Source organism: Megalobrama amblycephala, linkage group LG4 (genome assembly GCF_018812025.1).
Source record: "Megalobrama amblycephala isolate DHTTF-2021 linkage group LG4, ASM1881202v1, whole genome shotgun sequence".
NCBI classification, from domain to species: Eukaryota; Metazoa; Chordata; class Actinopteri; order Cypriniformes; family Xenocyprididae; genus Megalobrama; species Megalobrama amblycephala.
Window position 1 is genome coordinate 32,215,829 of NC_063047.1, and position 15,675 is coordinate 32,231,503.

General features: G+C 38.8%; 1 protein-coding gene across 5 annotated transcripts in view; it reads right to left on the reverse strand.

Moving 5' to 3' along the window:
• Nucleotides 1-4,482: 4,482 nt before the first annotated feature.
• Nucleotides 4,483-15,675, reverse strand: part of tet3 (tet methylcytosine dioxygenase 3) — a 52,929-nt gene continuing 41,736 nt past the window's right edge. For all 5 annotated transcript variants that reach the window (XM_048188906.1, XM_048188907.1, XM_048188909.1 and 2 more), the window contains 6 exons: nt 12,187-12,395; nt 11,608-11,758; nt 11,393-11,482; nt 11,011-11,148; nt 10,366-10,714; nt 4,483-10,080 (listed from right to left, as the gene is read on the reverse strand). In XM_048188906.1, coding sequence (XP_048044863.1) covers nt 8,345-10,080; nt 10,366-10,714; nt 11,011-11,148; nt 11,393-11,482; nt 11,608-11,758; nt 12,187-12,395 — 2,673 coding nt within the window. In that variant the 3' untranslated portion in view covers nt 4,483-8,344. The remainder of the gene's footprint in view (nt 10,081-10,365; nt 10,715-11,010; nt 11,149-11,392; nt 11,483-11,607; nt 11,759-12,186; nt 12,396-15,675) is intronic.

Below are 15,675 nucleotides of genomic sequence, written 5' to 3' on the forward strand. Positions count from 1 at the left end.
ACAACACAGAATAAAAAAAAACTATCATTAGTGATAATCAAATTCTAACAGTTTATTTTACAGACTTTGTGTTTAATTCTTCCACTTTTCACAAAAACTTTGCTCTCTAGAAACCCAGTTTGTTTGGGTTAAAATTCTTTTAAGTTAAAGTATTAACATTATAAACACTGAATTAATACCAACATATGAAATTAAATTTAAGGACATGTATCAGAAAATTTGGGAATGTTGGACAATAAATATAACAGAATATAATAGCTTGGCAGTAAACAGTTTTTGCAGTGTTGTCTTATATTAATGTCTGTTAAAGCAAGACTATGTAAACAAAAAACACAGCCACTGTATCCAAAAGTGAGAATTATGGGATGACAGACACAGCAATGCATCATGTTCTATAAGGTCATCATGTTTGTAGCTTGATCCAGGGGATTAAAACGTACAGTATATATTTCAAACCTAGTGGATTAATTGCTATTACTAGGCTCCACAAGATCTGAAATCCACAAGATCTGAAAGAATCCCCTGGATCATGCTACAAACATGATGATCTTAACTTTATTAATTATTATTATTAATTTACTATTTTTAGTAAATATGTAAAGTTGCATCAAATGGAAATACTCAAAGCAGGCTAACTACGTTACTTCAGATGTGTAATGATTGGATTCCACAACTGATAACATAGGCTAAAACATATATAGGCTAAGACATTACAACATTTACTGTATGTGTCATAAAATTTACTGAATTTGAGAATTTTTCTATTGCTTTTCTGATTTGGCTGTGAGATTCGCCAATTTTTGGTGCGTAAAATGTGATGGATTATGTTGTCCAGTTGGCATTTTCACCCCAAAATGGCTGCCGCGCTAAGAGCCACCTAGTGGCTGTTACCCAAAAAGCATCAGAGTTTTGCCTCTTGGGTTGTTGTGCTCTTTGCTGTAACTAGTAAAGCGGAAGAGATGATGATCATTTCACTTTTGGTCTCGCTCTGCCGTTTAGCTTCAACCAAAGAATATACACTAACAAGAACTCAACAGAGTTGAGTTATAATAGAACGTTCAATAGAACGCAGTCCACTAGTTTCTATGGCAATATCAGCTGCTTTTTTTTTTTTTTAAACGTACATTAAAGCTAAAATCCAACCTGAATGACGACAACACAGAATAAAATACTTTAAGTGATAATCAAATCCTTTTTAACAGTTTAATTTACACACTTTGTGTTTAAGTCTTCCACTCTTTTCACAAAACCTTTGTTCTCTAGAAACCCAGTCAGTTTGTTCAAGTTCAAGTATTAGCATTGTAAAGATTGAATTAATACCAAAATATGAAATTAAATTAAGGACATGCACCAGAAAAATTGGGAATGTTGGCCAATATGTAACAGAATATAACAACTTGTTTTTGCAGTGTTGTATGTTAAAGCAAAAGTGTCCAAAAGTGGGAATTATGCGATAACGGACACAGCAATGCATCATGTATTATAAGATCATTATGTTTGTAGCGTGATTCATTAAAACATACAATATATATTTCAATTCAGATAGTGGAGTAATACTTTTATTATTCCAGGTCTGATCTATATTGTTCACTGCAAACATGTATTATTAATTTACTATTATGTGTAAAGTTGCATAAAATGGAAATACTCAAAGTAGGCTATGTTACCTCAGATGGATGAATGGTTGGATTCCACAACTGGTAAAATAAAACATATAAAAGGCAATACAACATTTACTGTAGGTGCCATAAAATGTACTGATGACTTAATTTGAAAAATGTTCTATTGCGCTTCTGATTTGGTTGTGAAATTCGCCGATTTTGGGTGCGTAAGATGTGAAGGATTCTATGGTCCAGTTGGCATTTTCACCCCATAATGGCGGCCGCGCTACCAGAGCGCCATCTAGTGGCTGTTACCCAAAAAGGATACAAGTTTCGTCTGTTGGGTTCTACACTCTTTGCTTCAACTGAGGGTTGTAGTAGACGGCTACATCACTTGTCACTCCACATTAAAGAGCGCCAAAACGGTATTAGGTAATTGTTTGAATTTCTTAATAAAGAATTGTCAGAACTGACAGAATTTGAAAGCTGAGACTTTGTTTCATATCAAAAGTAATAAAGCAGAAAGCTTTTTGTGAATGATTGGATTGGAAGCGACGAGAATATTTTTGGAGCGCCAAAAAAACAAAAAACAAAATAACGACTATAAAATGATGGCCGATTTCAAAACAATGCTTCTGGAAGCTTCAGAGCACAATGAATCGGCGTATCGAATCTTCTGTTCGGAGCGCCAGTCACGTGATTTCAGTCGTTGGCTGTTTGACACGCGATCTGAATCATTCGATGCGCTGATTCATTTATGCTCCGAAGCTTCCTGAAGCAGTGTTTTGAAATCGGCCATCACTAAATAAGTCGTTTTTTTTGTGTTTTTTTTTTTTTTTTGCCGCACCAAAAATATTTTCGTCACTGTATAATATTAATATTGAGCCACTGTACTCACATGAACCGATTTAAATATGTTTTGAGTACCTTTATGGATCTTGAGAAAGGAAATGTCATTGCTCCCTATGTAGGCCTCACGGAGCCATCGGATTTCAACTAAAATATCTTAATTTGTGTTCCGAAGATAAACGAAGGTCTGACGGGTGTGATATGAGGGTAGGTAAGTAAGTAATAAATGACAGAATTCTCATTTTTGGGTGAACTAACCCTTTAAGAATCAATATCGGGTCATCAAAATGATTGAATAAAATCGAGAAAGCGATATTTTTATCCCAGCACTAGCCTAGCTAATGTTTGTGGAAGTCAGTAGGGCCTATCTAGGGGTAGTAGCCTACACAATTAAAGTGCTATCTATGTGACATTTTATTTGCCTGTTCATCAATTCATGTCATCATTTGTTGCAAAGAGTTTACATAATCATTTACTTACAGCTTTAAACCGTTTCATCATCTTTGTGTTTACCATACGGGATTTGTCATGATCTTGGAAATGTGTGTTCTCAATTTCAGAACACCAGAGAAAACATACCCTTAGTTTTTCCATCTCATATTTTATGGCCCCCATTTTTCATTTGTCAAAAGGTAATAAGAATGTATCATTGTGAAAGCAGGCATTTTATGTCAAAACCAACATAACATGTTTTTATTCCATTGATGCAGAATGTGAAGAAAATGTATTCCAAAATGCAGAAAACGCTGAACAAATGTTGTAATTGTATCATGTCAATTCTGACACAGCAGTGGGAAAATGTAGACTAGCATATGTTTTTGAGGTTTTATGTAAATGGTCCAATTCAAATAATCTACACCAAGTGAAAAATAAAAATCATTCACATCGGCCTTTGGCTAGAGTATTATGTTAGGGAGAATATATATTCAACTGAAAACTATTCATAGCCTATGTGCTTTTTTTTACATTGGACACACTACAGGGAGATTAAAGCCTCATTCACATGCAAGAATTTATATTTTACAATTTGCACCTTTCCACAAGTTAGCTCTAACACATATTTGTCTGTCATGGTTAGAAAAAAAGACTCGCGATACTAGTGCAAAAACTTAGGTTTACATTTTGAATTTGAATGCGTGACCATAACGTGTTACTGCAAAGTGTCCAGCAGGGGGCGCTGCCACACCGAATAATATTTTATTGCAGAGCTACAAGATCATCTGAACTGAAAAAAATGTAAAGAGGAACCTGATTTTATGGTATATGCAAATGAGTGTATTTGGTGTCTGATATTTTTCTCTGCTGATTTAAAGCTTTAATGGTTTTGAATTTGAAGCTAAATGTTTGAATAAAAGTCGTGATTGAGAGATGCTCATTGTGTGATGATATGAGGCTAGGGAGAAGTGTCACACGTGTTTTAAAATAAACAGTTGTAGCCTAGCCTACTACTTTTCGGTCTCTAAAATATGTAATTAACCAATGCAGAGTTTAAAACAAATAATTGTCTTGGTGCCACGTGGGCTTTAAACACAGAGAAAGGTCTAAGTATGAACTTCAATAAACAAGAATATTGCTTATTGTTTCATGCAGCAATAATAATAGATTACGTTTTTTTTTTTTTTTTCTAGGAAATAAATATAATCTGTTTAACAGCTGTTGCTGAGTAGTGGGTCTTTTGTTATGACCACTAACTGCAACTCAGATAAATACATTTCCTAATAATAATTAATTACCCAACAACAATTTAATGATACAGCATTCAAATCTAGGCCTACTCATACATTTGTGCACATACGCTGATGACACAGAACTCTGTTGCCATCATGTGGGCTTGTAGCAAAGTACAACTCATTGAGCTTACTTAAAAAAAACAAAAAACAAGCAGTCCTATTCAGACTGATTGTCTTTAAACATTAAAGCTGACTGGTTTAGTCTCAAAATTAACATCTGGTGTACAGCGTAAATTTATAGTCTTCAGTGTTCAACAGAACTGTCAAGATAGGCAGTCAATAAATGAATAAACATTGCCACACAAGTTCTTAATTTTTTTATTTTTATTTTTTTTTTCTTAGTTTAGAACATAAAACAGTATTGTGGATCTTACCACATACACTATGTATTCACATAATACACCATACAGCTACAAGGAGAGAGACCAAACAAAAGATAACACTTTTTACATACTGCATACTCAACATGAAAAATAGAACCAAGAACAATCTTTAACTCATAAAGGAATGTAGCTGCCAGTTTTTATCTTTCTTTCTTTTTCTGTTTTTTTTTTTTTTTTTTTTAGACATTTTGTCCTTTTGATGTTTAAAACTGGGCATGATTTATACTCATAACTGTGAGTGCTGATAGAGGGGGCAGAGTAGTGTGTGTGTGTGTGTGTTTGTAAGTGAGTGTTGTGTTTGTGTGTATTTGTATGCCTTTGTGTGACATTGTGGCCAAAGGGTAGATGTGAGTAAAGAAAAAGAATGAGTATATTCAATAAAATGACAAAATGTATAAAATTTCAGAATGGGTGAAAACACATTTCTGGGCAGTTTAGGTAGCACCAGAATATTAAATTAACAGTCTATTCACATCAAAAGCATGAGAGTACCTATTCCTCCACCTGCCATCATGCTCTTCAAGTACCATTTCAATTATTTATGGTGATGGCTAAAAAGGGAAACTGGAGCAGTTGGAGTGCTTTTTTATTTATTTATTTTTTTTAAAAACTGCGACCATCAGAAGTGTTTCAGAAATAACCATGTAAAAAGATTTAAAAATGATCAGCACCATATAGGTTTCCTCTCAAATACTCTCAAAACGAGTTCACATGTCAATTTAAGAGCCCAAGAACTGCAGCAACAGTGTTTGCCGAGAGTCATTTCCACAGTGAACACTAGGGGGTAGCACCATGGTTCGAAAGCCATTTAGGGTGAATGAAATTGCACTGGGCTTCAAGAGCAGTACTGAAACTCAGCTTTTTTTTTTCTAAACTTCAGGGGCAAGTCTCACATCTCCGAGAACAAGTGACAATCTAGATAATATAATGTCAGTGCAGGCTCAGAATTCTGTAAAACTTACCCCAAACAATATTTAATAAAAAAAATAAAATAAATGTAAAAAAAAAAAAAAAAATCAGCATTACATGATCTACCTGGAGATTTAAACTGAAAGCGGTCACATTTCAAACTTCAAGTTTAAACCTGATATTCTTTTCGGTTCTATGGGCAATTTTCATGTAAAAGTGATGTACTTCCACTCCCTTTCAAAACAAGAGTCCTGAATCCTTGCGAACTGTATTAGTCAACATGTTCACATTTTTTTTTTCTTTGTTCTCCAATAGTTTATGGTATACAGAGGTGGATCAGATGCAGGGGAAGGAAGCCGGTGACGATGGTAGTACAGAGGTATTGGTGTAAGTACAGTACTCACGAAAGGAAGGACAGCAGTATCTTGAGTAGACCGACAAAGCATCCTGCTTTGTGGCCTGTTGTTGACGGCTTGACATACAAACAACTGAAGACTAAAAATTCAGGAATCATTCATGATTAGGCCATCATCCCTCACCAGTTAAATAATCTTACCTAAATATTTAACTATTTACATTTCTATCTCTCCCAATAAAATTCCTTTAAAACAAAAACTAGGTTTCAAGTTGTCAATAATCCGTTCTTATTTTTTTTCTCCTCATTAAAATCAAGATTAAAAGTGCTTTTATAAAATCCTCTCTTCAATATTTACAATTTCTCTAAAATGAACAAACCCAAAAATAAAATGACAGCAATCACAATAACAATAATCATCATTATCATATTAATAAATAATAATAAAAAAGTAGGTACGAATGTGGATGTAGGCAGCAAGCCTGCAGACTGTAGCGCCCGTGTGTTTGTAGCATGTTGCGACTGGGACCAGTGTCTGTACAACATGAGGTAAAGAGCTTTAGGACCACTTAATGAGCACCAGGATCTCTCCTCTGTGAGTGTCAAGCATCTTACAGCCCTGTGTAAACCAGCGGCAGCCCTGCATTGCTCCCTATATGAAGCTCACAGACAGGCATTCACACTGGCACACATACATTCTAACCAGCGTGCATGTTTAGGAATCCATACAAAAATGCACACACACACACGCATTGTGTACTTATACATACACTTGCACAAACAACTGAGCTGAAACTGTATGCATTGCCATTCAGCACCATAAATTCCAGGTGTGGGTGATCTCTCAGGGCAAAAAGAGAGAAGAGGACTGTTTACAATGAGAGGGGCAACTTTACAAGAGCATAAAATATTCATAGTAGCACCAACTCCATGAAATGTGCTCTGTCTGTTAGGCTGGTGGGTTTTACCAGCAGTAGGTAAGAAAATATCCCCAAAATAATAACTTGGAATAAAATCATCACCACAGATGGGTAACTACAGATAAATCAGGACATGGAAGACATGTTCAGTTAACACAGGGCCAATTGTGTTGGGAATACATCCATAAAACCAATTATTCAACACGAAAGGGAACCAGTTAGGAAAGTCCCCCTTTAGCGTGAACCCTGTGCACATCTTTTTGGACAGTCTGCTGACTGAAACCAACCAGATCCACTGACGTTTCAAATCTATAGATACTCATCTGTAACGACAATTTTGCAGCAAGACACTTTTTTTTAAATACTGATTTCTTGCCTACTACAGCTGAAGGTCTTTGCACTACAGTCAATTTGAACATATCTAGGGTAAATCAAGCAGAGATTGCAGACTTTCAAGCCAATAAAAATTGGCCGATGATTTTAGAATTCCCTGTTTGAGCCGTGTCTATGTGGAAATCACAAGCTTAAGACCCAAGGTGGGTTATCTGTAGCTCTTTAGGGCGGTTTTATGAAGGTGGATTTTTGCTAGCACTATCAGCACCTTAGAGAATTTGGGCTAAAAAAATGTTGCATGGGAAGTGAAGAATGGCCAATGAAACTGCAGGCAAATGAGTCAGCACCAATCAGATGACATGATGGAAGGTTGAGCCAATTACTGGGACTGGGAGGTCCCTGTCACTGAACATGACTGACATCTGCTGCTAAAGAGCACCCAGGTCCAGCACCTGCCTCAATATTGTGAGAGCAAAATTAGAGACACTTGAGAAGAAGCACCATTTGAAGGGATGAGAGACTTTACAGATTTCATTAGAGTGGCACCAAACAGAAAGGCCCAAGCTTGTGTCTGGCCCTCTCTTTCTTGTGCACGTGTTCAGTGACTAGTGCAATATAGAGCAAATGCTCTATAGTTGCCTTAATGCAGTCACATAAATGTGACTTGCAATGATGTGAAGGCGCTTCATTAATATAGAGATTGGTGGGGTTGGGAGGCGAAAAGCGCGACAATAAAATGCTGTATAGCTTTTTCTCATGTTCATAATGAACAAGCGAGAATGAAGAAAGGAAGTCCCTCTTAGTCAAAAGGGGAAACAAAAATCATAATATTAATAAAAATGATGAGAAAAACAATAACATTAAAATAAAAAATAGTCATCTTCATAATATAATAACAATACCTGTAATATCAACGTTGACAGTAACAATAGCAATTGTAATAATATTGATAATAGAGCAATAATAATTAGGATCATCAAATTCACTTAAGGAGGGGTAGCTATGGAAATCCCTCCCACGCTGGAGAGAGCAAGAGCACCATAGACAGCGTGTCCGTTTGGGGAGCTCCCAAACTGCTGCCAAAATTTGAGGTAAAAGAAAAAACGTGAAAAAGTGCCCCTTCCTCTATTATCCCTCCCTTGTGGTGACCTGAGAGAGGTGTCAGAGCTAGAAGAGGGGAAGTAAATGGTAACGGTGTAAGATTCATGATCCTTATCATTTCTATTCCCATCTCTGGCTCTAGGGGGCAACAGTTTACAACAGTTCACACAAATCGACTGTAAGGACCAGTGAGCTGTGTGGACGGGTAAGGTGAAACTGTGACTATGGTGGTGGTATGCTGTGTGGGTGCCATTCGTGTCATCACACCGTCTCGTTTGTCCTTGGTTTGTCCAGGGGATGGGCTTGCTGATCCAGCTGCCCATTTGCGCTTTTTCCCATAGGCCTTAATATCTTCCTGTGAGAGACCCAAAAGAGCTGCTTCTTGTTGCCGCTGTCGTGCTCGCTCGGCCAGCAGTTTCATCTTGGATTCCCACAAAGCCAGACCGTGGCTGGGCTGGTTCAGGTTCTTGTGCTGGTAGAAGACCAGGGATATGCGGCTTGGGTGAGAACGGTCAGGCTTTTTAAGTGGCGTGGTGGCATGGAGCTCCCGACGGGCACACTCAATCAAGATAGAGCCATGAGCAGGGGCCACGGCAACTCCTCCAATGTTGGGATCCAAGAAGTTGTGTTCACTGTCCGACCACACCTCTTCCTCGTCAGGATCGCGTTCACTCTGGGTCTCTGCCTCACTGTCCCAACAGCCCTGACCATTTGACCTTTGCAGTGCATCAGGAAACAAGCGTCCCTCAGGTGCCGGAGATGGTGTGCTGCCTGCTGCTGATGCACCACCAGATTTCCAGGCTTTCTCCTGGAGTCCCAGAGGTGCAGAGCCACAATTCCCACCTGCCTGGGAAAGCATTTTATCAGGGAAAGCACCAGCAGGGTTGCCTTGCCTGATACCACCAGTGCCGTAACCCATGGGACCGTAAGGACTCCATGCTTTAGGTTGTGGACTAGGGGCAGGGCTACCCCATTGTCTTGGTGTGGATGGGTGTGGAGAGGGTGCAGGTGATGGACCGCCTTTTAAGGATGGGGACGGAGAGGGGGCAGGGGATGACATTAGAGTGTTAGGGCAGGGATAGGAATTCCACTGTTGCTTCTGTGGATACTGAGGGTGTTCATGTTGGTGTGGGTGTTGCTGGTGGAGCCTCTGCTTATCTGGAGTGAAGGGAGAATTAGTTGGACCAGTTCTGATGTTTGCATCCCAGCCTTTTGAGACTATGCTGCCATTTGGTTTGTGCTCAGGCCAGCTGTCAGGTTTTGGTGTGGTACTGGGAGTGCTAGGGCAGCTCTGAGCTTGCCCATTTGATCTGCCATCATATAGTGGCACATCCATGGGCTCTTGCTTGATGATAGGTGTTGAGCGGTGGGTCTGCTCAAGTGACAATGATGGAGTATGGCTGGGTGGAACAGGAGACTGTGAAACCTCAGAAGGGTGTGGGTAGCCTTGAATGGATGCATCAGCCATTTGTTGCTGTGACTGCCCAGGATGGCTGGGATAGGCCTGTGCCAGTTTGGCTTGGAGACAGTGAACATCTGGCTTTTGTTCAAATGGTGTGGCAGAGGGATCTCCAGCTTTTGGCCAGACACCTTTATCATATCCCAAGAGCTCAGGAGGAAAAAGTGCACTAGGAGGGTAGTTGTAATAACCGTATCGTATTTCTTGGAGGTTAGGGTGAAAGCCGTTGATTGGGCTCTGTGCAGGAGGTTGGCTGTTGGTAGGGATGCAACCTCTTGCATAGTTACCAGGGTAGGAGAACGGACTGCTCATGCTGTGGGGATCAGGGGTTGTCTTGCCGTTCCCTAGTGCTGGGTAGCCATGTATGGCTCCATTGAAGGGCTGGAAGTGGTCGACAGGCTCTTTTTTGATGGTTGGTTTCACCTCTTGTTTTGGAATAGCTAGATAACAGATAAACAAGAAAACAATTATACATTAAATGTATACTTTATAGTTACTGAGTGTCAGTTTTAGAGCTTAAATTCAAAACCATCAACTGGAATGGCAAATTCCATTCAAATAATAACACCACTGTGTCCAACATCTCTAAAATACGCCCACTTCAGCAAAATCAATGGTTTGTCATTTACTTTGAACATCCATTAATTTATAGAACTCCTTTTGAATTGGAATTTTACATAAACTACTTTATGTATATAGAGGTAAACTGATATTCAACCACTGACCTTTATTGCCTTGCTGAGGATGGGGTGACTCCACGTGGTGCATCTCCATTTTGACAGTCTTCTCTGGGGTTTCTACAAGCTGCAATTTCCTGTTCTTCTTCTCTGATGCTGCCTTTTTGGCCTCCAGCCGACGCTGTCGGCAGGATTTAGCAGGTTCTGGAAGTTTTCTAACCTCTCGCCGGAAGTTAGAGAGCACCTGGATGGCTCCTGTTTGCATTTTGAGACGCTGGTTCTCCTCACTACCAAATTCATCGGTCGGAGAGATTTTGTAGAGTGGAAGCACATGCAGCTGCTCATCTTCTGGAATTGTGCCCACTGTGCGATTGTCCTCTTTTGTAAGAGTGCACACCTAGAAGTAACAAAATATGGAAGTATAAGGCTAAAGTAAATAGCAACTACTTCTAATACCTACTGCCTACTGTACATAAAAAAAAAAATGTACAAAACACAAATCTAAACTCGAGAAGTGAATCATTTTTATTTATGTTCATTTATTTTTACAGGACTAATTCACTATGCATATATTGTACAGTAGTACTCCATGCAGTGATTACAGTACAGCCCTAGCTAGAATTTACATAAAAAATAAGTAAAACATCTAAATATAGATAAAAATGTACACATAAATGAAAATGAAAAATGTACCACAGTGCAGCCATTGTGGAGGTTATGCTGGTCTTTGTGAGCATGGGCACAGAAATCCATGCATGCAGTGACTCCTGAAAATGGCCGTCCTTCCTTCAAGCCCAATCGACAGTCTGAAGCAATGTTCTCATTTAAACACTGAGTAACACACACAAACATATTGTAAATAAATAAATACATTTTTTGTTTATTTCTTTCACACTTCCTGATTTCGTAATTCAAGTTCTAAAAAAAAATTCATAAACGTTTTGAACACCTGAAACCCCACCAAACCAATTACCAGAAAAGCTGTTTGATTTAATGTGCCTGAATGGTATGAACTGTGAACCATTCAGTGTAGTGTGACTACACTGATTATTTCTAATAGTCATATAAAACAAACCTGGTTACTGTAGGCCTGGGGAGCCAGCCGCTTATATATAGGGGCCACATGTGTGGCCAAGTTTTGGAAGTTATCCCTGAGATCGTCCTCCTGTACAAAAATAAATAAATAAATAAATAAATAAATAAAAACCCTTGGCTGTTTTTATTGGGCTTATAAAAACAACCACCAATTACATTAAAGTATTATTCTCCCCTTCTTTATGTGCAACTAACCTCTTTGGGGTGGTCTCCCTGAAGTCTAAACTTGCGAGGGTTTTTGCTTCGAGCATACTTGCATCCATTGAAGTACATGCTCCAGGAGCAGCCAAAAGAGAAGGAAGCTCCACAGGTATCTGGGTCCTTCCCTTGGCATGCACAGGTTCGACTGCAAAAGGCACCCACCATGAATTGAATTAGTAGTCACTAAACTCTTACAATAGATGACATACTCTGAGGCTTTTCTTTAAATAATGCTTGATTACAGTACTGCCTTTATGTAAACGTGTGATTAAACTGAATTTGTGATGTAAGAGCTCTGCAATATCAGTCAATAATGTGATTTGCATAAACACTTATTTAATTATTTTACAATGACTCTAAAAACAGTCTAGAAAATGCTGTTAAAACTGCTTATAATGTCCCTAATATAATCAAAGGAATGATTCAGAAATTGTCCTTAGGTCAACAAATTTTGACAGTAAATCATCCAATATAACTCCACCAGATTAATCGATGCACGTGTGATACAACATGGATACTTCATACCCAACCCAAAAACAAACATAAAACATATCATTTGTGTTCAAAACTCACTCGTCATTGAGTCCACAGCGGCGGCTGGTGGGGTTGCCATATTTGATGATGGTTTCTGTGAGTTCTCTGTATAGTTTATCTCCCAGAGCACGGGGAACGCCTTCCCAGGCCAAGATGACAACAACAATAACAGTATTGGCACAGTGGTGCCCAGGCCGTTGCTTCACAATGCATAACAATTTCTCCTTCTCACTGCTGCGACGAATCACCTACAGAGAGAACGACAGTCAGTAACGATGAAGACATATGGTAGATGCTAATTTGTAGGTGCGTTTACAGCAAGAAGAAAGAAAATCTATGTATGTAAACTTGTAAATTATTTTCCCATTTAGGCAGGGTTACAATTAAGGGTGTCACAATTTCGATTTTAAATCGAAATCGACCGAAATTAAGTCACAATCTCAAACTTCAAATAAAAAAATGGAATCGTCGATGCTGCCACGCCCCCATGTCACGTCCGGTTGCTTGCCAAGCTGAAAAAAACACGTGTTGAAGTGCTGCGAGTAAACCTCCTCAAACAGTCATTCAAAAGATAGCATGGCAACTGCAGATGCAGGAGACCAATCGACAGAACTCGAACCCCCTCCTCTTTCACTGAAGTCGCTGGTGTGGAAGTATTTTGGATTTCCAGTGAGTTATGTTGACAACGTTTGCGTTGTCGACAAAAAAACAACAGTTTGAGTTTGCAAGCTATGCTATGTGCGTGTACCATATTCTCTCACTGGCAGCATGGCACATGGCAGGGCATCTCCACAGGCACCACAAAAACATAGATTTATCTATTAAACCAACAACTACACAAACTACTCTTCCGTCTTCATTTGGAATTAAACTTCCAAGCAACTCAACTCGTGCAAATGCAATTATGCGTGCGTTAGGAGTGTTCAAAGCCGCGGACATGCAACCTTATTCGGTGGTGGAAAACTCCGGTTTTAGGCATTTAATTAGCGTGCTAGAACCACGCTACGAAATCCCAAATAGAACGCATCTCACAGCTACGGTGATTCCCTCCATGTACAATAATGTAAAAGAGAAAGTTATTGAAGGTCTGAGCAGCGCACATTTAGTTGCCTTGACTACAGATTGCTGGATATTAGATATTAGATATCAGATATTATATTGCATAAAAGTCTAGTCTGAAAAATGGCATAGAAACCTGTCGTTAAAAAAAAATAAATGTAAAAATTGAGAATCGAATTGAACCGTGACCTTACAATCGAAAATGTAATCGAATCGAGGATTTGGAGAATCGTGACACCCCTAGTTACAATGTAAAGAAATGATTCGGAGAAATGTCTTTGACTGCTATGTCATGTCTTGTGATGTTTGAAGTTCAAATTAGTCCCACAGTGCATGCTGACTAGCTGTTTTTGAATGCCAGAAAGGTTCTAAGAAACATACTTGTTTGGCTCAAATGAACTCCAAACCATTATAAAAGGTCCCATGTCGTGCTACTTTTTGGATGCTTTTATATAGGCCTAAGTGGTCCCTAGTACTGTATCTGAAGTCTCTTTCCCGAAATTCAGCCTTGGTGCAGAATTTCAGCCACTACAAGCCAGTCCCACAATGAGCTTTCCTCAGGACGTGCCGTTTCTGGGTCTGTAGCTTTAAATGCTAATGAGGAGGAGAGAGGCGGGGCAAGGTGGAGGGTGGGTGTGGTCTTAACCAGCTTGCGGCCACTGTACCATGCGCTAATGTTGACAGTGGATGTCTCACAATAGCTCGTACGTAACACGCAGTCATTCAAGCTTTTCCGTTTGACCCAGAATCTGATCCGGATGGAGAAGCACCGGATGAAGAAGTTGCAACTCAGCGTCTATAGCAGGATGTCTCCAAATGGTTAGTTTAAAACATTGTGTCTGGATATGGTAACTTAGTTGGTTTAAGTATGCTGTTACAGTTATTATCATGTAGCTAATGCTAGCCTACATTGTTGGCTCTTCATGTTGCTCTGATTTGCTATCGTATATATATATATATATATATATATATATATATATATATATATATATATATATATATATATATGTGACCAGTCACGGAAAGTAGGGACACAAGACGGTTTTGGGGCATTTTGAGTTATTCACAGATTCTGAAAGTGCAGTCTCCAAGCTTTCCAACGATGTGTGACACATGGAAATCTGATAATATTTGGAGAAGTTGTGGCCATTTGAAGGTAGGCAATCAAGAAAGCTCTATAGGGAGAAAAACGCCTCTAAAGTTGCAGTTCTCGCCTGTTCTCACCTGCTGGGAGTGACAATAGGGCTCATTTACATATCATTTAGATAAGCCATACCCCCTGTAAAGCTGCATGGACCGCATACTATTAATAATAAAGGTTAATGTGCATTGTAAATGTCAGTAATTTATCTTTTTTGACTTTTATAAAAATGATTTAGAGGCTGAAATATGTGACTTTTTTGTCAAAACTCTATTTGAACTTGTGCATTGTAGATAACATGTTGCAAGACACTCCTTTAAAATCTGCCCATCATTTTTAATGTTATTATTTTAATGTTTATGTAAAGAAAAAGTACATATTGATGCTAATTTTATTTTTTATTTGCTGGTTTTCCACATAAAACTTGGTGAATTGACTTTTTGAACAGGATTCTGTGATAACCGTGATCATTTTGGTCACTATAATCATGAAATGAAATGTTCTCACCTGAGAAGCCTGTTAAAGAAGAATAGGCAATCCAGGAAATAACTGGACTAACAGAGAGGCCAGAGATCGCTAACTATGGCTATTCAAAACACTTTTCAAGTCAATAAATACACGATTGAGACGATGAATGCATGCATTGACTCAGAATTTGCGTCTGAATAGCGCTGGCTCCGTGGGCGTGGCCGCATTAGCAGATAATGAGCTGAATCACGGACTTCTGACATGGCTCTCTTTTCATACAGATTACATAAACACAGAAGGTTTGTTTTGATTTGACTTACACATTTTAACACTTGACATTTCAACGTTTTTTCAGACATAGGCTAAGTATAATTTTTTTATGATTAGTATTCACTAAGTTACAGTTCATTTTCTGAGAACTATCAGATTGGACTTCGTTCAGAGGGAGACGAGAGATCACGCATAATGTTAGTTTTCTTTATTTTTCAAAAAGCACAACATTTTGTTTTTACTCTGAGTGTACACAAATAAAAGAAGACATTCTATAGTTTCAATTGATATATTACTTATGTCTCTATGGCAAAAAATGACGGAGTATTTTAAGTCTGTTTTGCTGCAATGTGAAAAAAATCCTGCAAAATGCGCCGGCGCGTTACCCGACTCCAGAGAGGTAATGTCTTATTATGCCGCTTTCATCGTCGCTCAGATCGTCTTCAGAATCAGTGAGCGCTTGTTCATAAGCATCCGGCTTGTCGAAGAAGTACTTCAAACATTCATTGAATTTTGATATCAGCTAGAGCCGGCCAGAGCGCTGCATAGTAAGTAGCCACGCTTCCCAGTATGGAAATACACACAGACAA